This window comes from Trematomus bernacchii, unplaced genomic scaffold (assembly GCF_902827165.1).
Source record: "Trematomus bernacchii unplaced genomic scaffold, fTreBer1.1, whole genome shotgun sequence".
NCBI classification, from domain to species: Eukaryota; Metazoa; Chordata; class Actinopteri; order Perciformes; family Nototheniidae; genus Trematomus; species Trematomus bernacchii.
Window position 1 is genome coordinate 13,112,210 of NW_022987698.1, and position 25,396 is coordinate 13,137,605.

At 41.8% G+C, this 25,396-nt stretch overlaps 1 protein-coding gene across 6 annotated transcripts in view; it reads right to left on the reverse strand.

Moving 5' to 3' along the window:
• arhgef10la (Rho guanine nucleotide exchange factor (GEF) 10-like a) overlaps positions 1 to 25,396 on the reverse strand; it is a 133,629-nt gene that overhangs the window by 21,119 nt on the left and 87,114 nt on the right. For all 6 annotated transcript variants that reach the window (XM_034139036.1, XM_034139035.1, XM_034139039.1 and 3 more), the window contains 3 exons: positions 10,121 to 10,207; positions 5,633 to 5,844; positions 3,698 to 3,855 (listed from right to left, as the gene is read on the reverse strand). In XM_034139036.1, the coding sequence (XP_033994927.1) occupies positions 3,698 to 3,855; positions 5,633 to 5,844; positions 10,121 to 10,207 (457 nt within the window). The remainder of the gene's footprint in view (positions 1 to 3,697; positions 3,856 to 5,632; positions 5,845 to 10,120; positions 10,208 to 25,396) is intronic.

Here is a 25,396-nt window from a genome sequence, read left to right on the forward strand (position 1 = left end):
GTTTAACTGAACATGCTAACGTCCGTGTACCTGGTTGTTACCTGGAGACACGTTGAACTGAACATGCTAACGTCCGTGTACCTGGTTGCTACCAGGAGACACGTTTAACTGAACATGCTAACGTCCGTGTACCTGGTTGTTACCAGGAGACACGTTTAACTGAACATGCTAATGTCCGTGTACCTGGTTGTTACCTGGAGACACGTTTAACTGAACATGCTAACGTCCGTGTACCTGGTTGTTACCTGGAGACACGTTTAACTGAACATGCTAACGTCTGTGTACCTGGTTGTTACCTGGAGACACGTTGAACTGAACATGCTAACGTCCGTGTACCTGGTTGCTACCAGGAGACACGTTTAACTGAACATGCTAACGTCCGTGTACCTGGTTGTTACCAGGAGACACGTTTAACTGAACATGCTAACGTCCGTGTACCTGGTTGCTACCAGGAGACACGTTTAACTGAACATGCTAGCGTCCGTGTACCTGGTTGTTACCTGGAGACACGTTGAACTGAACATGCTAACATCCGTGTACCTGGTTGCTACCAGGAGACACGTTTAACTGAACATGCTAATGTCTGTGTACCTGGTTGTTACCTGGAGACACGTTTAACTGAACATGCTAACGTCCGTGTACCTGGTTGTTACCTGGAGACACGTTGAACGGGATGGAGGGATGAAGGGATGTGTGTGCAGGGGGATTTTTGTGAAGCCTGTGAGCAGGCACAGAGGGCAATACAACCTGGCCCCCACCAGGGGGTGCTGGTGAGTCGGGCTGTGTCCGTGGAGGAGGACGGAGGCCTGTGACGTCACGACCCGTGGTGCGCGCGCGCGCGGTGGTTGACTCTGGAGCGGGAAGAGCTGTGCGTGTTGTTGTTCTTGCCGTTGTGCTGCTGTAGGCTTTATAGATGTTGAACAGTCTAGCCTTGTTGTCATTTCGGTGAAAGTGGATGCCGTTTTCCTTCAGGAAACGTTGGAGTTGCATGACTGTCCACCTCCGTAGTTCGGACTCCGTTTCGGAGCACGGCTCCGTCCGAGAGGCGTGTCGAGTGCGCCGCTGCGAGTGGCCGGGGGCTGCGAGTGAGGCAGGCTGCCGGTGGTGGGGAGATTGGAGCTGGCTGTACCTGTTGCGGCCCTGGCTGTTTGCCCTCGCTAGCGGAGTAGACGAAGCCTGGGACCTGTCTGGAGTTGGAGGTATCTCGTTGGGGGAGCTTGAGTGGGAGCGGTGGCGGCTGGTGTGTGGGACACTGATTGCCGAGCGCACGCGGCTCCGTTCGGATGCTTGGCTTAGATCCGTCTGCTGACCTGAGGATGGCGGGTAGCCGATGTCGAAGAGATCTTCATCTGACTCCGGCGAGTTGATCAGGATTTCGGGATCCATGGTGAGTAGCAATGTTCTTGTGGTAGCGTTTAGCTTGTATTGAACTGTGACGACGCGCAGCGTGAATCACAGTCTGCCTGTCAGTCTTTGAAAGATGAGACAAGCGTTTGCCGGAAGCTTTGCCGGATATAAATAGGGGTGGCTGTGGTTTGAGGCGGAGTTTTAGGCGTGGCCATGCTCCTGAACCTATGTTAACATTTTAACCTCATTTAATGTCGTTGAGCAAATACTGAAGCATCAGCAGAGAGGGCTTGGAGTGTAGTCTCGATGAGGGAGAGTACGAACAACAGGTCGACTAAATAAAGACCGGGACCTTCATTTGGATTGCCACACACTGCGCAGCACAATGTTTGCACCTTTGCCACCCACATGCTAATATGTCTGCATAGACTTTAATCTACTTTCCACTCAGTTCTCCTCGCGCTCGCTGTCTCGCTTTCCCCTTTTTACTTCATCAGTGTGAAAATGAAGCAGATCCTTTTTTCTTTGAGCTTTAATCATGCCGCAGCTACCACCACGGAAGCACATTATAAAGCGAATTACATAAGCATTTCCATTGCTATGCGTTAATGAAGCAACATTAGAGAATGGGGTGCACCCAGCCATTTCATTAACATTTTAGTTGTTTATTTCTGCCTTTCATAGCAGAATAGCTTTACAATGTCTTGTGACTCTACAGGTTAATTGCTTGGCATGTTATAAAGGTCATTTCTTTTCCACCTTTTCAAAATTCACACTTGTAAATGTCCCTACGGCTCCTTGTACTATAAGACACCATGCCAGCGCTTTCCCCTCTTCAGCACAGCGGGGGACCAGGCTCTTTGTACCACACACTTCTCGCCGATCACGATTCCCAAAGATCAAATGTTTGGCAGATTAATACACCTTTCAAAACGAGTCTCAGCCTCGTCATTTCCTGGTTGCTTCAGACTTGTTTAGAGACAGTAGCACGCTAAGTGAAGGGCATACATCTCTAACAGATGTGCCGAATCCACAAACATTCCCCGGCACACTCCAGAGCTTTTCTCCTGTCCTTTTTTTTTATATACAAAGCATGAATAGTAATATTTAATCGGCAGGCAGCAGCTTGCTGTAATTAATCATCCTTTCTGCTTGGGAGGAGAGAGGAGCACAGGAGGAAGGCAGGCGCGTTGACACACTGTGGCCAGGTAACAGGAAGCCAGTGATAGAGCTATTGTGCTGTGAAGACCGCAAACCGCTGCTGAGAAGGTGTTAAGCCCCCCTGGCCTTTGCAATGCCTGACTAAACATGTCATGCCATCAACCACGAAGTGAAGTGTTATTTTCATACTTACAGTGGGTGTGAAAATCAGTAATACCATGGTAAAGCAAAGGTAAAGTGGGTGTAAGCTAGTAGGTTGAAGAAAAAACATATTTGTTTACAAATAATACTTATATTTATTGGCTAAATGAATAATAAAAAAAATTAAACGATATATCTATAGAGGTGTATTAGAACCTATTATATTCTTGGTATGAACATAGTTTTTGCTAAAAATCTTTGAGTACTGTTTTACCCAATATTGTCAGCAGAGTGTGAAACGCAACACATTTGATGTTATGTGAAAAAAATGTTGGTTTAAAAGAAAAAACATTATCAACAACATTTGAAAAAGTAACACATAATATTAATATTAATTTAAAGACGTTTCTATAGATATACAGTGAAAATAGCAAGCTACCTGACTAACTACATATAGGTTTTCCATGTTTTATTTATTCCAATAAACAAGATAACAGAAATCAGACAGAACGTGCGGCCCTGTTAGTAGCAACATTTGTACGGCGACCTTGAGAGCCTTGAAAGGCGCCTATATAAAATAAATGAATTATTATTATTATTATTATTATTAACAACACAGATTTAGATTATAGATTTTAAGATAGATAGTTTAATTTTAAAGGGCTCTCAGGGACATATTGTATAACTGACGACTGTAAATATAGATTGTATGGACCCAGTAGAGGAGGTGAAATGCTGCTCACTATTTATTTTAAGCATTATAAGGTATTTTACACCTCATATAAATAATTTGAACTTAAAAATAAATTATATTTTCAAATTAAAACACACACGTTGTGTATTTATGTTTTTCTTTTACTTTTTGTACCTTAAGTATATTTTGATGCTAACTCTTATGTACTTCTACTTGCATGCAATTTTGAATGCAGCCTTTTGACTAGGAACTGTGTATTTTTGCACTGTAGTTAGGATACTTTTATTAAAGTAAAACAAAAGTACTGAAGTAGCACATAGAGAATGGCAACATGCAACCTTGAGAGAAACATACCGTTTTTATTTCTTCCATAAACCATCATGGTGCCGTTCCGGAGGCCTGCAAACAGGAAGCGAGAGGAGTGCTTCAGGCACAGCACAGGGCAGCCCTCTGGGTTGTGGAGGGTCAGCAGGCATTGTGCTGTAGTGTCCACACTGCCGTAAACAAGTATGCTGGAAGAAAAAAAACAGCACACGCCGACGTGATGAATGAGTGTCATTCGAAATGACAGAGTGCCTCGTTTTCATGCAGTTTGATTTAACAGTGCACTTGGAGCAAAGCATTGTGTATGTGCAACCACTCTGTCTTTCTCATGTTTGAAATGCCATTTGAACTTCGCTGCATCTTATTGTATTCTTCAGAATGACAAATGCTCATGACTGTTGTATCTACGTCTGAGAATAAAATATTAAATAGCATTGGAGCTGACAGTTTTCCAAGTGCCCTAAAAATGGCTGGAATTGTTTGTTTTTGTATTTTACTGTATGTCTTTTTTCTTATTCCCTTGACAGACGCTTACAATACAAAAATGAGTCAGCGTAAAAAAACTGCTGACGTTTGGTTTAGGCTGACTAAACACTACTGTAAAGGAGAATTACAGAAAAGTGGTAATATAATGTCAGAATCTGAAACTAAAGTATATTCTCCTATGGTCAAAAAAAAAGGAATGTATTCACAGTAACTGTGACAGGAGAGTGAGATTAAACCTATCCTCCATTACACAGAGGGGATCAGAAGGTTTATTGGATTTGAAAATGAAACTGTGATCTTAGCAGCTGTAGCAGTATTGATGCTGTGTCGGGGTATCAACTCTGATTTCTTGCTTTGATGAAATATTGACGAGCAAATCTATACTGTTAGAAACCTCAGGGGACCGTAAGAAAGGATAGAAGATGCGGGATGTACTAAACATCATTTGTGTTCTCTTTGTATTTCTGATTTTTCAATTGCATATTTTCTGTTTCCGTTTAATCTCATCTCTATAGATGACAGAGATATATACAAATTCTGAGATGTTCGCCAGCCCAATCAAAACATTAACAATATTTTGCATTTTTTTATCTACAAGGAGGCCAATTACGATGGTCAGTCACACTTCCAATTACACAATGTCATTGGAGATCGATGATCGCTGTCGATTTGTAATCTAATCGATGACCTGTCAGTCTGCAGGTGGACTGGAGGCAGGCAGCAGGCAGCAGGCTAACATTAAACTGGTATTTCCTTGGCTTGTCAGTGTTTTACATTTGAATGCAGCACCTACAGTCACTGCTTTGACTTTTAACATGACAAATGTTTACTTTGATGATTGACATTGACCTAATTAGCATCATAATGTAGCTGTGAGGAAGTGTTTCCATAGACGTACATGTATTGGACTGACCGGGTCCCATTGATTACCATCCCTGTCCTCTCTGTTGAAGGCCAAATATATATATTTTTTAAGTAAAAGTAAATACAAATCTGAACTTCTGATATTCTTGTCGTACTATGTGCAATATAGGACACAGCAGCTTGAGGTGTGATGAAAATATTTTGTATCTGAAAGTGGGCGGGGCCATCATCTATACTTGACCTCATTCATTTACTTTGCAACCAGCGTGGCGCCTGGTAGACCCCCACACTCCCACAACTTAAGACTACGATACCACTGTTGTGCAATAACACTTATGTGCAATTTGTAAATTAGAATCTACTTGGAATGTAACTTGTACATTTGAATAACTTTACATCTTTTCTAATTTTGTATTTTATATTTTTTGTGCATGCCGCTTTTATTTTATCTAATAGTGTTTTTTTTTGTATTCTTTTTTTTATCTCTAGCTTCACTATTGCTGTAACAATTTAAATGTCCCCTCTCTGGGACGAATAAAGGTATTCTGATTCAATAATCACAACCGAAAAGCGTCTTTTGCTCATGTTTCTGTATCATTCTGTGATTAAACTCACCGCCCATCGTCTAATCCGACACAAATGTTGGCACCGATCCCTGTCGGGGCCTTTTGAACTCCTGCATCAGTTTCCTCAGTCGGAGAAGGTTCTGGCACATATTCCAGACATCGGGCGGCTGAGTCTACCTGCAGGCTTTTCACAGTCCTTGGCATGGGCCTGTTGAGGGAAAATATCTCAATCTGGCCATGCGAGCCTTCTCCACCAGCCACCTGTTGGGAGAATAAAAGCAGTTTGAAAAAGGTCAAGACCTCATGTTAAGCTGGACCGACGGACTGAATCACAATGCCAAGGGTAATAACTATTCTAGAGAAACTGAAAAAAAAGTGAAAGGAGCAGAACCAGCTTCCCTTTAGATCATGCTTGCTTCCCTGTCTTAATCAAATGGGGGAGTTCGGGGGATAATGGGTCCCTAGTTTAAACATTCTCTACCTGTCAGCAATTTAGATTTAGAAAAAAAGCTAAAATCAATTATCCTTTCAGACCTTGTCGTTCGCAGCCCTGCCTCACTTTTTCTTTTGAATATCATTTGGAATTTTAAACACATTGTATAATGGATTCACAATGTCATCTCTAGAACATCAAACAATTCTTATAGCTCTGCGATCTTTTCATCAGCCGAGAACAGAGGCTCTAAGTTTCTGAAAGGCTCCGAGTTGCTTATCAATGAGTTTTTTTTTTTACAAGATCAAGTTAGTAGTCTATTGCTTGAGTCATTCAGTGATTACATATAAAAAAATTGTTATTTATTTGAACTCAAATTTTGTTTTTGATATGTCCAAGGTCAAATCAAGCACAGAATATGCTTTTTTAAGTACCAGCAAAGAAGTAAACACAAGCCTTGGAAAAGCTGGGAGCTTTCACTGGCTCAAATTGGACCACATTTTAACCATCAATGCCTGTACTAGGTTTTGAAAAGGCACTTGTTTGTTCTCCTAACAAACAGAAAGGCAACCTTGGATGTTATCAGAAAAGATCCACCAATCATGCCGAGCTTCCCATGGCAATTCACCCCGCACAAGCTGAGTGTCTGCATCATTTCCCATGCACCACATTTATATTGGACTTTGTGTAGGCCTGTCAAAGCCAATGCCGGGAAAACGAGGACAGCAGGAGTCCTCCAACCTATCTCTGATGCATTCCAATTACGTGGCATTGCTCACATTCCTAAACAACTAAAGTGTCGCTGTGGTTTTTCAATATGATTTCAATCATTAATCCTGCACGAGGGCCAAGGTGGATGTCCAGACGGAATACAATGTCCTTCTGGGGAAAGGAAGCACGGCTGCTCGCGGCTAGACACCAAAGATTTATTCTCCGTATGAATCACATCGTGTGAATGTGACATGAGCTAAATATAGTCTTTAGCTCTTCTCCTCAACGCTCACCCTTATTTGCATGCAATCATTTGTTTGATTTGTATCAGCGTGCAAAATCTGGACAGGAGCGATCCTGTGGGCTCTTGAGAATGAGCCAGAACAAATAATGGTCTGTTGCACAGGGTGAAAAAAAAGGATAGGGAGGACTTATCTTGCAGCGAGGGGCTTGAAAAAACACGGCTTCAAGTGACTGTGTAACCATAGCCAGGGGCAAAGGCCCCCTTACCAAGAATCCCCCATGATTTATACATTCAGCTGCCACCTGTATGTCCTTAACCCCTCCACCACTGTCCCGGTCAACAAAAACATTCCCTTCTCTTTAATTCAACAACACCTCTCTTCGCCCGATATCTAGTGCACATACTGTTTCCTAACAAAGTCATTACTACTTATTTAGAGAACTGGAAACGTGCCCTGGACGGATTCCTGTTCTTGGCCTGGGAGAAGCAAGAACTCCACGAACAGTAAACGCTCTTCCAGCATTAATTAGATTGCTTTGGAGGCAGCGAGGAAACGTGGGAGAAAAGTCATGATGGCACTCTCTGCCCAATTGTATTCGCCACATTAAGCCAGAAACCATGGGTCACCAGATTGTTGATGTGATTGTCTGAAACGGATGCATTTCCAGTTCCCCATTTTTGATGCATGCTTTGAATCCCTGAAAAGAAGAAGAGGATTCGAAGAGAATCATAATGGCAGAGCAAATGGAGACTTTATCTGAGAATGATAAGTAGGATGTTTTGGACGTGGAAGGTGAAGGCGATGACTGAGGTATCAGGCTGATTAAACATAATGTCATTACTCTGATCAAAGCACACAGAGATCCCCATAGCCCATCTCACTTTAACATGATTAGTGTCATCCCTTGTTTGACGAGCCTTCCAGGGAGGAAGATCCAACTCTCCGAAGCACAGCCACTAATTATTCTGGCTGGATCAGTAAGCCTTTAATAATAGTATTTTTGTGGATATCAGCTTTTGCTTTGGTTACATGTTGTACTGGGCAGTATGTTCCATGTATTGCTTGAAGGTCAGGTGTGCTAGTTGCTCCAAACGGGAACATCTTCATTTTATTTATTTTTTGGAGTTAATTGAATCTGGATACTTGTATTCCATTCATGACAAAATACATTGGATTGAAAAATTGCATTACTGAGTAACAGTCCTCCTTGACATATTTCATTAAGGCCTCCTTTCAGATAGCATTCACTACTAATGTCCTAACGTGCTTGGGTCTCTTCTGGCAAACATGCCTAAGATATTAAATTGCAATAAGAGTACCAAAGTTAATTCAGAATATCGAATGTGACTGCCTCTAAATACAAACATTTGAATTAGAATTCAACCAAGAGGTGCACTGTCATTGTTTACTGAGCAATGCTCTGAACATCAGACTTGTTCCTTCTTTAAGATTCAGATCCATACAGTCTCTGTGTGAGCTTGAACTCAAATCAAGTGTGTCATAACACATGGGATTTAGCAAGGTATGACTTGGTAAAACTTCAGAACAATAAAAAATATATAGAACAGCGACAGGTGGGCATCGGATGGTCACACATATTATATATTTTATTATTAGGCTTATTATTTGAAGGGCTTAGTCAAAGAATATTATTTTAGAAGTCAGCATTCAGAGACCCAAAAGACATATTCCCTTGTAATCATGTTACTTATGACTTAAATATAACATATTATGCTAATTTCCAGGTTCATATTTGGGTAACACTTTATATTAAGGTACACAAATTCACCATCAACTAGTTCTTAATTAACATGCATATTCCCAGTATATTGGCTCTTTATTAGTCATTATAAAACACTTATTAATGCCTTATTCTACATGACCATATTCTACAAGTAATAAGCCATTAGTTGAGTTTTTCCTCAATAACCCTCTAATTAGTGCTTATTTATTGCAAGTAAGGAAGTTGTTGTACATGAGTTTTGGTCCCGCCCCTTAGCTTATCACGTACAATGTGTTTGGAGCACTAGCCAATAGATATGCAAGTGGTACATATGATGTCTTTTAAGTTACGAGAGAAAACCAAGGAGTCCAAGCGAAGCATTTCAGAAAGGGGGGAGTGTGTGAGAGAGAAACTCCCTCTGGAGGGAACAAGGCGATTTTAGCTCTTACAAACCATTTACATGCACAAAAACCTATACAACACACTAGAGGAAAGTAAAAAACCCAAATAGCATTATAGGGCCCCTTTCAAACAAATGAACATTCTCAATGCGGAAACTGCAGAAACAACATCTGATGGTTAAATGTACAGGAACCCAAGACGTGGTAATGGAATTGAAAACCTTTTATCTCACTGGTCCAACAAACCCCAAACAGAAAAGCCACCTTTGTCCGTCCAAACGGTGTGGGAGGACAAGGTCAGGGGCATTTAAGTCATCTGTAATAGTTTGTTCTCTGAGAGAGGTTGGAAGTCAGACTGGCCTTTGCTCCTTTAAACACTGATATCCTATTGCCCTAAATGCCCGCTCCACCATATCTCCTTCCCCCATCTGAGTGAGCATACAGTCCTCTTTACGATAGCACCACAGAAGCAAAAGTCTGAGACGGCGAGCTGTAGTCTGTGTCCAGGAGGACTTACACTGGATTTAGCCACCTTTTAGTTTGAAAGAGGATTACATGATAAATTGCTTGCCTTCTCCAAAAAGTAGGAGAGACAAAAATTGAAACTTAAAGATTAATAGCAGATTCCCTGCATCATTTTTTTCCACCTGAATTCCCCCTTTTTCTAAATCCAGCTAAAATCCCACAAGTCTGGGGATTGTGATGGGTTAGACCACTGGTCTTTATACTGTACCGTAGTTATTCAGTTTCCTGGCAACATTTTACAGAGAAAAGTGGTGCATGTCTCATTCTTAGCCTTGAGATATATTCTTTTGTATATTTAATTGTTTAATGAATGTGAGCAGAATGTGGAAAAATACATTAAAATGGTCATGGCAATGTGGTAAAAGCAACAAATGATCAGGAACTGTAAAATATGCATTGTTTTGCCTTGTCATTCCTTGCAATAATTTGGCATTCAATTGAGAGGTTGGGTGTGTGCTTGTGAGCGTGCCTTTGTGTGAGAAGAAAACCCATTACTTACCCAGAAGTAGCCTTGAGGTAAGGAGGTGCTCGCTGCAGAGAAGCCCAACAACGCGCACTGAACAGGATTGTGGAGGGCAGCTTCCAGCTAGAAGAGACACAATAATTATGGATTATATATGTATCAGGGCTCAATAATAAAAACAAGCCTTTTTTTGTATTGCTTTGATGCAGTCTTGCTTCGGAATGACCACACAACTGGAACTGAAGGGTCACTTTTATTACAATGATATAAGTGAATTCAAATTTCCTGCGGGAAATAACTGCCTCAGCTTTGCTGTAAACAAGAGCTTTGTCATTTTAAATAAGGGTGGATGGATTTCAACCCACATTATAAGCTGTAAAATGGAGCTGAACAAACATGTTACGAACCATTTCTTAACATTTCTTTCTTGCATGGGCACATATTTTCACATAACATTCAAAATACCTGTGGACATTATGTATCTCAAAAAGCAATGTTATGTCAAATCCAAAAGGATGATATAACTAAGGACATGAACAGTGACAACAGTGACATTTTAGATTCTCTATCCATCCATCCATTTTCTTATGATTATCCGGAGATGGAAACAGTTCCAGCAAACTTCTCTTTCCCTGGCCACATCAACCAAGGCTCTCCCAGGCCAGCGTGGAGATATAATCTCTCCACCTGGTCCTGGGTCAGCCCCTTGTTCCCCTTCCAGCTGGACGTGCTTGGAACACTAGGTGACATTACTACCAGTTGCCAGAACCACCTCAACTGACTCCTTTCTACACAAAGCAGCAGCGGTCCCTGCCGGATGGCTGAACTTCTCACATTATCCCTAAGGGAGATGCCAGCCATCCTTCGGAGAAAACGCATTTCTGCTTTCTGAATGCGATCCGATTCTTTTGGTCATGACCCACCTTTCATGACCATAGATGAGAGTAGGAACCAAGCTGGACCGGTAGATTGAGAACTTTGCCTTCTGGCTCAGCTCTCTCTTCATAAAGCGGAAATCGACTGAAGTAATCAAAGATAAAAAGACCAACACTCAAAATGATGGTTCATATTTATGTTATTATGGGCAAACATCAGGGCCTAGTTTTAGCTTCCTTTACTTTATTCCAATACATTTGTTTTCATTCCTAGTTTTGGTGTAACTTTGAGTTTGACTTATTTTGCTTACCATGGGAAAATAAATCTATATTCCTACGCAGTTTTGTTTGCCTGAAGGTGAATGAAGGAGGTTTGAAATTTACAGTGCAGAAGCTTGTGGCTGATACATCAAACCTCCTTTGGTAAAAGCTGCTCTTCTAACCAGCAGTTTGTCTAGTAGGATATTATTATTCTTTTGGTGGATGGTCGCTCAGGGTTGAGCGTTTGACAGACGGAACAGATAATTGTATGTTTTTTGGTCGGTGGGGGGTGAGAGCAGGAGGAAGGAGTGAATAGAGGGTCAGCGATGAGCACCACACATCTTTAACTGTCGTCCTCCGCGGCGGAAAGCATCAATCACAGGTAATGTATAGCCTCTCCTCTGCCCGGGACCCTCCCTTCTTTCTCTCTTGTTGTGTGAGTTTGTAAACAAAAAAGATACTGTCCAGATCACTGCTCTCCCCATCTGCACTGCGAAGTTGTTCCGCCACTCCCCTCCGTGTCTGTCCCCATCTATTCAAATTCACAGATGCATGGCTCGTCCTCTCCATCAATCTCTCAGTTCCCATTTCTCATTCCTATCTTTAACTCCTTTTTGTATGTCTGCTCCTTTTACACTGTCTATGTCTTTTTTTTCCTCCAACGCCCCTTCTGCCAGCCCTCTGTCAAGTGCAGTGAAATGTTTTTTGATAGGTAATTAAGCAGCAGCCATAATAGTGTCCATATGGAAGACTGTGGTTAAGAGAGAAAGAGTGTAGCAGTGCACCAGTGGGACTGGAGCACTGTGAGGAACGGTGCTGGTAGTTCAATGCTGTTTGGATTTTATCAGGCACCTGAGACTGGCAGGCATTGTAGGCCAATCTTCTCAGACCTAGATTGCTTTATATGTTAGCACTCTCTGGAGTCAGTCTGGCAATACTAGTGGGATCCATCCAGTCCATGAGAACAGTCGCATCACAACTTCATTCATATTGTAAGGCAGGATTGTGCATTGGGATCATCCAGATAAAGAGATATGTAAATGAAGAGGCTTGCTCCTTAATGAGATATCCACCAATAAAATGACGCCTCTTCTTGTAAAATCATCAGGGGTATAAAGAGGACATCTCATTTATCATATTCAACCAGTATAATTAGCTAGTCGCTAATGGCAGCCAATTATTCTTAAAACAGCGCTTTTTTTTCTCACAGGAAAATGTTTTAAATCTACAAAATTATGCACTTATAAGCATGAAACATGTTTTCCATGTTATTACATTTGCAATTTACATTTGGACGCCTAAATTGAGCAACATTATGTATGAGAGCAGCTCACTAGGCTTAAGGTACACAGGTTTACTGAGGCAAGGATGCAGTGTATCCCCATTAAAGTGCAGGCAGAGACTATGATCAATACAAAAAACCGTTGGTCCACTTATTGAACATCTTTAAACAGCCAACAGAAGGATCCTGGGTGAACAGAATAACAGAGCCTATGCGGATCATTTCCCATCTGGGAATTTGCAAATTATTTTGTAAGACACAAAGGAAATGTGCTCTTGAGAAATGACCATCTCAGTCGCGAACCTAATGCTAATAAGGTATCACTGAGACACCATTTAAAAATCAATGAGATCCATGCTTTCCTGAAGTCAATTGTCAGTCTTGTTTATAGCGGTAGGTAGGTGTGTGTGTGGGTGTGTGTGTGAATGAGTGTGTGTAATGAGTGTGTTTAGGAGTGAAGTTGAGAAGCCGAAGCGATTCCCAGGTGTGGAGGCAGGATGAGAGAGGCAGGATGAGAGAGGAAGGTGAACCTGTAAGCCGGCTGAGAGAGGTTTGATGGAGGACTTCAGGGAGCGTGGGTAGGAAAAGGGAGGAAACGGGCAGGTGAGCTAATTAAAGGGAGATTTGTTGATGTGATGAGAGGGCGGCCTCCCAGCTGCTGGTTACCAATGACCCAATGGTCGACAGAGAGTCTGCCCAACCCATTACCCCAAGAGGCCGCCAGCCCATATGCTGGTTCCAGTTCCAGCAGAGGAGCATCCTTTCCTTTCCTGGAAGATAAATGTAAAATGTGTGTAATTACACCTAGTCCTGTAGGAAAGAATGGATGGGACCAATTATCATGAGTCTCTTTTATCTACTGTGGACAATTTGTGCCTAGTTACACCACGGATGTATGAGGAGAACTCTATACAGTGTTGTAGGGGGAGCGCCGCTCATTCCTATGAGAGTTACTCACTGAAACAAAAAAGGCATGACTCTTTAGAACAAAAATACCCAGGTCTGGGTCTATAAAGCATGCACTTGAGCTTTACCTAAGCCCCGCCCACGTCTGCTCTCAACTTGGTCAAATGATTGGAGAGGGAAAATAACTCTGGTTTAGGCTTGGAGTGCGTTTTACAACTTTTAGGCTGTAATGATATAAATAAGGAATATTTAAGTATTCAGACAGTGAGGTTTATTTCGATAAAAAAAAAATGTTCCTCTGATTTAAAGATGTCTCTTTCCCAATGTAAGTCAATTGAAAAAAAAAATGTTAGACCCAATGACATCACAGACTGACACGTACGTTGTAGTACCATAGTTTGGCCACTAAAAAAACACCCGGCACACTTCCTTGGAGCTTTAGTTACACACCCACAGATCTTTGAGCAAACAAATAAATAAGTTGTTATTGGTGGTGGTCTGATGTGACAGGGTAGGGTTTTGATGATTCATGCTTTTTGCTGTCAGGGCAGGGTCCCCTTGGTAAGACTGACTTCCCCAAATCCAATCACTGTTGTGCTACTTCCCAAGGCTACTCAAGTGCAATGATGTCCCTTAAAGCAGTATTCCACTGTAAGCAGTGTTAAAACTGCCCTCAGATATGTGAGGGATTCACCACGAGATTAGATTTGTGACAAGCGCTATCCAAAAGAGGGTCCATGCATCATATCCACCAGGGGCCCTTAATGTTATCAATGACAAGACACACTGCAGCCGGGTGGCCTCCCCCATGCCTACAGTATGTAATGGATTCTCTTTATTGGAAAGAGTTCTCTATAGTCCCTTTTGAAATACTGCTTTAAATGAAAGCCCCTGAGCAAACACTTCTGCACTGTTCAAAAGAAAAAAAACATGAGTTTGCAAATACTATATATTGCACTGCATAGCCTGCTGAAAATCAAATAACACAAATTATCTCCATAGATGATACACATGCAGAGAACTGGGTGCTATAAAAGACCCAGGGGAAGGGAATATGGCTGTATTTATTTTTCTAATTCCACAGTCACAGTGCCTTCCCCCAATTCCACATACCAACAATCTTTTACACGCACTAACAAGCTCTAATAGAAAACTTTCACTGTTTATTAACTGGTAATTGACTGGTTCTGGCGTACCCTCCCCACTGCAACCCCACTGCCTAAGGCTACAAGGCAGGACGGCCGCAGAGTGAATTCCCAGTCTAACCTAAAATGACTTGCATCCAGAGCAGTGCTACAGGTTATGCACACTAAACAAGCTACTAACGTGGGAGATTTTGCAAAGTTGCTGCTCTGGTTATCAAGAAGGCAGGCTCTGATGGACAGTGGCATTTCTTCATTGATTCACTTGTGAAACACATAATGATGCTGGGTTTGTTAACCACGTTTCTTCTTGATCCGACCTTTAATGTCAACATTCGTTTTGGAACTCTAACAGGTATGTTTGCTTTGGAAGCTCAACATACTCAATATATTTCGGACCTTGTACTAAAATGTCAAGTTCATTTTCTTTATCAATAGATTGCATCTGTATAATAATCTTAAAAACAGAAGGAACAGAGTATGAACCAATCTTACACATGCTAGAAATTATATCTCAACAATATAATTCTACTGTAAAATATTATACAGTAAACACTACAAACTGCATGGTCTAAAATGATCATACTGAAAAAGCTTAAACATTGACATTAATTAAAAGTATTATGTCAAAATATTCGGTTAGTTGTAAGCAATAATATCAAGTCTAAATAAAAAATATTTAGGTTCAACTACAGTAGGCCTGTCACGATAATTAATTTTGTTGGACGATACATTTTCCTGGAAATTATTGCGATAAACAATAATACAATAACATCTCACTGTTGTAAGACCATTTTAGACCACTGACATAATGATAATATATATATATATATATATATATATAAATAAATATGAGCACACATTGTCTCACAAGCAAAAAAAAACCCTCCTTAAAACAACAGTCAAGTGTACAGTCCACTGTCCATACAAAGACCCAGATGCCTCAACAAGCCATATTCAAATCTGTATTTCAAAGTTTTCGAGCAAGGAACACCAACATGTTTGCATTGTCGGGCAAATGCATCTTTGATTGTAAACTGTCGGGAAGGTAGGGGCTCTCCATCTCCAGCTGCCGTGTTTGCTACCAGCTGGGAAAACGGAATGGGGTGGTTGTGTTTTAGGTGTAGTTTAAGATTTGTGGTATTGCCTGCTTTTGCCGCTACCTTTTTTAAACAAATGCGACACACCGGCTCATTCAAATCCATAGGTTCGCCTCCTTGATTTGGCTTAAATCCAAAATACTGCCACACCGGAGATGTGTAGTTAGGTTTTGTAACCAATTCCATTTAACTTTAAATTCCCCTCGAGTAAGTCACACGTTGTCTCCCGCTTGTCGCTATATTATTAATTTGGATACACTGCTGCACGTGCAGGCGGAGTGTCTGACTCCTGACCTGGCTGTGTGTCAGCCCTGCCCCTCACAGCGCGCGTGGCCGGTAGCCACAGCACGCCTGGCTAAAATGCTGGTCATATTCTTATGTAAACGGCTATTTATCGAGCTCAGAAAAGTTATCGAGTCCATTTTTATTTATCGTACGATAAGTACATTTATCGATTATCGCGACAGGCCTAGGTTTAATCTAATATTATTGCTTTCACCTAACATAATACAGTTATGTGACATTTGTTGACATAAAATGTTCAGTGCAGCTGGCAATTAAGTGTAGATACAGTGTACAAAATGCTACATAAGCCGTTCTACAAACACACACACCGTTTGTGGACACACACTTACGGCACAACCATATGGGGACAGCAAAACATTGTTTGCACATTATCTGTTTTCCAATACATCACACTCTCATAATGAACCTAATACAAAAGGACAACAGGATCAAAGTTGGAATTTGCTTTTCAAGTGATGATTTCATGAGCTCCATGTCACCCTGCGATTTAAATTCCAGCCGCATCTACACGCACAGATCAAAGGGGCCAGCCACCTGCTGTGCTTGCAGGCCTGCGTTATGTTCGGAATATTCAAAGTCATTTGAAGACAATAAGATTAACCCATCTGCACGAGAGGGCAGAGTAGAAAGCCTTATTTTTAACTCTTGATTGTCCTCTATCAGGTCCTTTGGAGGTCATAAGGACCGGCGGCAAAACCATATGGATATCAGCTTATTATTAAAACCGGCACATTTCCCTCAATTTAATAACCACTGTCTGTACAGTAGCAATTCCCTGTCTCCCCTGGCTATGCCACAGATCATATCAGCAATAAGTGGAATGAAGTTGGAGAGTGGTTTTGCATATCGCTGCTCAGAGCCACAGCCTGACATTGGTAGGACATCACAAACTCAAATTCATGACTCGACTGAGATTTTCTTTCTCGTGTCCTTCACCGCTCCTAGCTGAACGATTGCAACACACGGCCAACAAATGTGATGCAAATTCGCTATGCCCCCTACACACACACACACACACACACACACACACACACACACACACACACACACACACACACACACACACACACACACACACACACACACACACACACACACACACACACACACACACACACACACACACACACACACACACACACACACACACACACACACACACACACACACACACACACACACACACACACACACACACACACACTCGCACACGCGCACACACACGACTCCTGCGGCCATGGCAGTCCCTGCATTAATGGATTCAAAAGAAGACTACGGGCCAAAACTTCTCTGTGTGTAGTCAATCACATCCTCAATCTTCACTTCCCTTTTTATGCCAGAGACAGGAGACATCCGCACTAGGCCCAGAAAAAGCTTTGGGTGAGCAATCGTTACCCACCTCAAAGACAGAACCTGACAGAACTATTTGTCAACATGAGGTACTAAATGAAACCCCGGCCACAAGAGTGGACACGGCTTTCTACAATCCTTAATATCAGATGGCAGGAGGCGCAGCGACGAAAGGGAGCTTGGGTGCCAGCTCAGTCTTAGCCATGTGGTGGTTTGAATTAGTTTGCCAAGGAAGCTCTGCACATCAAGGAGCACCTCCCAAATTTGAATCTTCCCCCTCAAAATCCTTGGATCCCTATTATGTGGTGGCCTGTTTGGCATGACATAAAACAAACACAAATAGCAACTGTTTCAAATATACTAATCTGATTTTTCAACCTTTTTTTAAGCTTGGATTTTGATGATTTGAAACAAAATAGTTAGTTTCCAGGCATGACTCAACGGTGTTGTTTGTATCAACCACAAAATGACACACTAGTCACACTAGAAAAGACAAATTGTTGTTCGCTTTTTGTTTCAACAAATAGCGCTTTAAATAAGTGAAAACACTTTTCTTCTAAATTGCATAAAATTCCACATTTGCACCTACTTCAAAAAAAAGAGCAGAGACAGTTAAGACAACATGTCCTTAAATCCTTCAGCACACAACAATAAATTAAGCAGCACTTAGAGTGGTAGTAGTCCACGTCTTTAAAGCAAGTAGCAGGCAGACTAATTAGCCTTGCAGAGAATAAGGAGAGAACACATCACTGCAACAAACAGGATTGGTTTGGCACAATGAGAAATCAACGAGGAAAGAGCTTTCTTCCCTTTTCCGTTTGAATTGATGCAGATTTTGCCTATCGTCCTTTCCACATTGATGTATAATCACAGAAGAAGAATGTGACCGAATTAGCACATTTAGCAGATCTGCAGGATTTCCCTTCTGGGTGCATAATTTGTTCCTGCATGCTATCTTGACAAGTACAGAGTGAGCAGAAACCCTGGGCCAGAGAAGGAGGACTCTACTCTGAGGCATTGCTAGAGTGTATATATGATTCCCTGTAATTAGTATGTTAACTGTCAAAGCAACAGATCAGGCCCTCTACAAATGACCTCGCTGTCAAGTGGTGGGTGTGTCTGCCCTGCTCATGAATACACAGGCCCCATACTGCCCTCTGTTGGCAGGGAACGTCATAAAGGGAAAAGGAAATGCATGTTTCAATGTGGCACACAGCATAGTGAGTCACGCTTGTAACCAACATGTAATTTCCATGTAAATTGGGATAAGACAACTGAACTTACATGCAGTAAATGGATCTCTTTAGTACACCCTAACTGTGAAAATCAGACTCTGCAGTTAAAAACCCACCTTGATCCTGTCATTACAACAGCAAATTAAAAATCCCAAATCCTTTTTACAATCCCTGTTCCAGCTGTTTAGTAAATTAATTAAAAGCTTAGGTACACGGGATTTTGTCTTGGAAGACATGACTTCATCAGATGATTTGCTACACCTCTCTGGGTTGGATCTCATTATTTATATTCATCAATCCCTCTATTCATTGCAATACACACCCCAGCAAACTGGACATTGTCAGGGTGCCAATAAGGGATGCTTTACTGTTAGCGTCATTCATACTGTAAAAGAAGAAGAAGAAGAAGAGAATAGAAGAAGAAGAAAAAGAAGAAAAGAAGAAGAAGAAAGAAGGAATAACGCCAGACTCAGAAAGAATACGAAAAGAAGACAGAAACAGCAGAAAGCTCGAAGCCGCATCCTAAGACGAAAAGACGCTCCCCGCGAATCCCAGAGACGACCTCCTCCTCCTCTCCGTCATCATCCTCCTCCTCCTCCTCTCCTCCGCATCCTCCGTCCTCACCCTCCTCCTCCTCCTCTCCTCCTCCGCCTCCTCCTCCTCCTCAGCATACTCCGCCGCCTCAAAGAAGAAGAAGAAGAAGAAGAAGAAGGAGGGGAAATTACACATCAGCTCTGAATACATGTATAGAGAAACAAATGCTTTTTTGTTATGGAGAGGTGCCAGGCAGCAGTTAGTGGTTCAGTGCCTTGCTCAAAGATACATCATCAGTTCCCAGGAGGTAAACACCTCTCCAGATACTAATCCACACTCCATATGTTTGGTCCGATCAGGACTTGAACAGGCGACCCTTCGTTTCCCAAGCAAAGTCCCCAAAGACTGAGCTATTGCCGCCCTAAGAGCACTTCTACAATACTTCTATGCTCTCCGCTTGATATTCGTAACATCCTTTCTTACATATTTTTTATATTGAAACTACACTAAAACATTCAAAATGTGGATGCATACAACTAAATTAAAAAGGTCTGAACACCTCAACAACCTGTTAATAACAGCATGTCAATGAAGATTTACACCAGGAGACACCACCCACCACATATTTCTGCCTCTTTGATTCTATCATCCAAGTTTCCTGCTGGGATTTATCAAGGGAGGCAGTTCAGCTAGCAGTTGCTGCTTTCAGCTTTCAGCGAACCATTACTTGAGTTTAAGGCAGATTAGGCGGAGTAGAGATCAAGATCTACAAAGGATAAAGCCTAACCTCTGCTAACTCTTGGCATATTAGACAATATTTTGGCAACCATCACAACTCTTCTAAAGTTGTTTTCTCCAAATGCCAAAGTTTGATTTCTACCCTGACCTCAGTAAAAGATCCATTTTGATGGGAAGTGTTACGCAGTCACAGCTTGTGTGCTGTCACTGCCCACTGTATTGGTGACAGTGACATGTTAGCCGTGTCTGGAATTGGGGTTTGGCTGAGCTGAGCCACGCTGACCAGAAGGGCCAGTCTGTCTCGGCTCCAGCAACAGGTCTGCTATGATCCAGATTGACACTTCCTCCCTCATTCTAACTTTCTGAATGCCAATAGCTTGTATTCTCTCTTTGAACTCAGAGATGAACAACAGTGCTCTGTTTTTGTGGAAATAACGTATTACATTGTGGATTTAAATCCAAGGCAAGTTAGTAAACACATTTGTAACATGTTCCCTTAATTAAAGGGGACCTATCATGCAAAATGCACTTTTGTACGTCTTTTATACATGAATATGTGTCCCCGGTGTTCCAGGGAACTCACCAAGTGTCAGAAAACACAACCCTCTCTATTTTCCTCCATACCCAAATCTCTAAAAAAGGGGCTGCAACGGATCTGATAAAAACTGATCCAGATTTGAACACTGTCCTGACGTCAGGACGGTGGCGCTACGGCTATTGGGCCAACTCCACCAATCAGGAGGAGACAGCCACGGCCATTGCCGTTCGAAAGCGCTGGAGACGCTGTAGTGCATATGCCAGGGCTGTAAGTGGCGCTGTAGTCTGCCACAAAAGCAGCGAAGAAGACTTCCCGCCCATAGTTACCATGGTTACCCTTCTGTTTATTCTCCGCTGTGGCTTTTTTTCTCCCTCCCCGAGGCAAGCGTTTGCTCCTGCTGCTGTAATTCAATGCAATCCCTCCCCGTCGAGGCAAGCACTGTAATTCTCTCCGGTTAGTCCACCAGCAGATGACAAACACCCACCTCTCCGCCTCTTCCAAGGAACGAGGGGACCGTGCGGCAGAGTTTCAGTTTCAGTTACTTTCGCCGGTCAAGATGTCCGTTAAAGTTTAAATCTTCCGGACAAAATTAGAAAAGTGCCGGTCAAAGGTCTTCTTTGTTATTTATTGAGCTTTAAAACAAATGAATAACGACTCTATATAATAAAACACGGAGGACGGAGATCTCTTTTTCTCCCACTCTTCTGACAGCCCAGCAGCTGATCAGAGCATGTCTCCCCTCTCCTGCAGGGGGGCGTGGTCAGCAGAATCAGACCCGTAGACAGCAAACAGCACATAGAGCGAAATGAGGCATGGCTAAAATGCATGATCTGTTTGGTATTTTGAAAACAGAAACGTATAAATATACCTTATATAGGTATGGCCCTACAATATATCATTTAAATATAGCATGATAGGTCCACTTTAAGTAGCTGATGGGCATCCACTGATGGCAGGATTGAGCATCATTTGTGAAAATGAGGATGAAGATAAAAAAACAGCCAAATAGGGAAATAAAGCATGGCAGCATTGTTGGTCATCATCATCATGATTCATCTGACCCTGATAATCACATACTGTGGCTTATCCTAGAGGAAGGAAACATAAAGGATGAGGCTCAGGTTTTTAGAAAAAACAGTGTATACTCTCCAAACTGTCTCGAGGAAAGGCACATCCTGCTGTTTGAGTTTTTCCAATTGCAAGAAGGATATTACTGCAGTGTTAGGAAAAGGTGATACACATAAGAAGTTTAATCCATGCCGTGGCATCCATTCGCGACAAATCAGAGAAGTGGCTGATATCTGCTACTATGAAAAAGGTATAGCAAACGACCTTCAAGAGAAACAGAGAAGCATTGCTTATGGTGTCAACTTGATGGCTTTACCCATATCAATTAGAATAAAAAACAGGGAGCCGTAAGAGGAAATAAATCAAAAGCACATTGTCCTTTTTAATCCATATTTCATAACATACATGTCTCATCTTTGACACACACGCAGCCTTTACAATAAGACAAATCATGGCTGTAAAAGCCAATGAGTCACATGTTTGTAAACAAGTCACTCGCTCTGCATCAGCCTTGAATGCAGTGTATTTGTTGCTCGACAAGCTAATTCCTGTGTATGCAGTCACTTTTATTTGGCTAGCTGAATGTGGAGTGCTGCTCTCTTATCACTCCATCAGAGGGGAAGATGGATGACACATAGCGAGAGAGCGACATGCACAACATGCCCCAAAAGCACCGGCTAGTGCAGTAAACAAGCACAGACCCCTGTGACCCAGAACAACGTGATTTCACCATTATGCCAAAGACGGAAATGACTTATGACGTGTTTAAAGGATTGCCTGAATCAAACCAACGCCAAAAGGGAAACATTTGTAAATGAGAAAACGTAGATAAATAATAATAGTGATCTGCGTGAGCTATGTAAACTAGGGGAATGTAAAGGGGGTGAGATGTGACGAGTATTTTCAGTTTTCTGAGCGGAGACACAGAAGCTAATCCTCTCAGTGAAAGAGAAAGGAAGCTAACCCTGATGCAGCCCAAACCCCTTTCCAGTTTGTCATTCCTCCCTTCAAAGCATACATGATGAAATCCCCCAAGGTATTATAAGAGCTCTGGCATAGCAGCCATCCGCTACCCTGTCCTAGCTTAATGCCTCATAAACGGAGTCTGGAATCATGTCTCTTTACTATTTCAAGAGTCTTTGTAGCCTTGGATCTTAAAGAACCTTTTAGAGTTGCAGAGGAAGAAGTATTTTACTTCTGGGGAGTATATGAGGCGTTTGTGAATCATTATGCTTCCGAGGGATTCCTGTCCACTCACCATAAAATAGTGCACATACAGTATGCCCCTGCTGGAGGATGTTTAGAGGAACCAGGCATTGATCTTCTTGCTGAATGAGTGCTTTTTACAGGAATACAGTACACAAGAAAATATGTGTCCTAGATAGGGACAGGCACGTCATTTAAGACATTCAGATCCATTTAGTGACGCCATTGGATGCCACTTGTTATGCAGCTTGTTGAGCTGTCTGATTGTCTTGTATTTTATAAATGTACCCATAATTGGTCTCCAGGTTTCAGGGAGATACGATATTTTTGAAGTTCTAGAAACTATGGAGCCAGAATAAATACAATCCAAACCAACAAAATGTGTTTTTGTTTGCAAAAAAAGGTTAATATTGCCAAATTGTGTTGCTACTGCTTGGGCAGTGAATTGTAAGCCAAAATGAAAAATCAAGTGTTCAATTTAGGCTGCAACTAATTATAATTGTTGTCATAAATACTGAGGTCTATAAAATGTCGGAAAATATGAAAAATCAACACCACAGATAACCTTTGACATTTCCAAATTGCTTGTTTTGTACAAACTGTAACCCAGAACCAATTATTAAATATTAACATTTTGTAAACATGAAAACTAGCTCAAGTTTAGCATTTCTTCTCGAAAAATGACTCAAAATGGCCTACGACAAATTTTCTGTCAATTATTCTACTTATTAAATCTGTCCTTATGTTTCAGCACTGGTTGTTTTGGCACAGTGCTGTATGCCTGTGCTGCATGTCTAAATGTGGTTTGAAATGGCCTTATAGGATTTTAATCAAAGATTCACATTTACTCAGAGCTTATATTTGATCTGCTTATCTGTATTAATTGAAAGCATCACTCCAGATAAAATCAGCATAACACAAGGGCATTCTACTTTAAAATGGTATTAATTGTTCCATTTAAACGCAGATTTTAATGTAGAAATCTGGTTTAGCTGTTATGCTTTCTGCTATAGTATCTCCTATTAATCCTTTAACCCAACTACCTCACACCATCCCTTTGGGCCATCTGCCAAACCTGTTCTGTTTCATTTCTGAAAATGGCAGGGAGGGCAATGAATCGGCGCGTGCGTTGACTCTTTAAACAACAAGGACCATCAGAATGCGGTTTGTCTATTAACCAAGATACTGTGATTCTGTGTGAGGAAGAGAACGAGAAAATGAAAGAGATAAATTGAAAGGAGTCCGTCGGCCCCCGCTGTTCTCACTCAGCAGACTCACGATAAGGTTTATCTCCGCTGCCTAACGAGTTGGCCCAGTAGGACAGAGTGGACCAGAGCTGCACAGCCAGCGGTGGCTTGAGCTCCCTTAGGTGACCTGTGCGCGTTGTTCATGCTACGCTGCTTTGGAACTTTATTTTCTGAAGGAAATGGCTTCGGCCCCTTCGGCCACATCTCTTTTAATCTGGGATTTCTTTTTTTCGCCTCCTTTTCTTCATCCTTTCTACTCACTGTAACTCAGACTGCCAAGAGAAGCTGCGAGAGCTGGAGAAAGAGATGCTGCGGAGCTTTGGCACAGAGAAGCGTGTGTGTCCCAGAGGCGATGGCTGAGGCAAAGATGGAGACACAGAGAGGGGGGGGGGGGCTGCTGCTGAGTTAAGCCCCTAATCACAGTCTTCTCTGCATGAAGGACTTAAAGTCACTCCATTTAATGCTACCTTCTCTTTAGTGAAACGGGGGAAAAAAAATACCACTACTTACCTCCACAGCTTTCCGATACCCAGGCCCCCCACTCCTATCATAAACCCACTCTTGTGATGCATAGAAATTCACAGCTATGGTACTTATAGGCAAACATATGCAGAGAAAAATGCCACTCAAGCAGAGAGGCAGTAAAACGTATATGAATTCAACATTTTACACAAAGCGACGTTAGTATGAATTTTTCGCAGGGCTGTACAATTGATCGGAATTGTATATTGTTTTTTAATCGCAATATGGACTAGTACAATGTTCGCTGGAAGCACGATATTTATTAAAATATTTGACAACATTTTTTATTTGAAATGAAGTATTGTGATGCTGGAGATATCCCTGCCTATACATTTTACAGACGTAACAAACCATCTTTGTCTGGTACAGATTGTCTTGAAAAATTACACCATTATAGTGTTATATATTATTTTTACGATAATGACAATGATGATTAAAAAATGACCCATCCCTAAACCCTTCCAATTTCTCAAATCGTTTTGTAATGTATATTTGTGTTTTTTTTATTCAAAATTGTGAAACCCTAATGTTTTCTCTCTAGACCTCACTTTTGGACCATCTATGCCTTTATTGAAGAGTTTAAAGGGAGAGACAGATGACAAAACAGTTTTAATGGTCCCAGACCTGATTGGAACCCAAGGCCCCTGCACATACAGTATATCAATGCATGTCTTATATCTTGTATTGAGTGGTGTTTGGTAAACATGTGTAAACAGGTCTGTGTGAGGCGTCCTCTCATTGAGAGACCTCACTTTCACGTACACCATGCAACAACTGCTGGATTTCCAAGAACTGCAAAAGCATAGTGACCCTAGAACAATATGACCCAGCTGATAGAGCCCCGGTATTTAGGCCTCCAGCTCTACCTAAACTAAACTAAATTAAACTAAACCGCGGCCCAACTCACTCTATTCTTAAAAACACGAGCGTGCATTACTGGTCTTATTAGCAACGACAAATGAAGCCACTTCATGGTAAACCACATTTGCGACCGACGTGGCT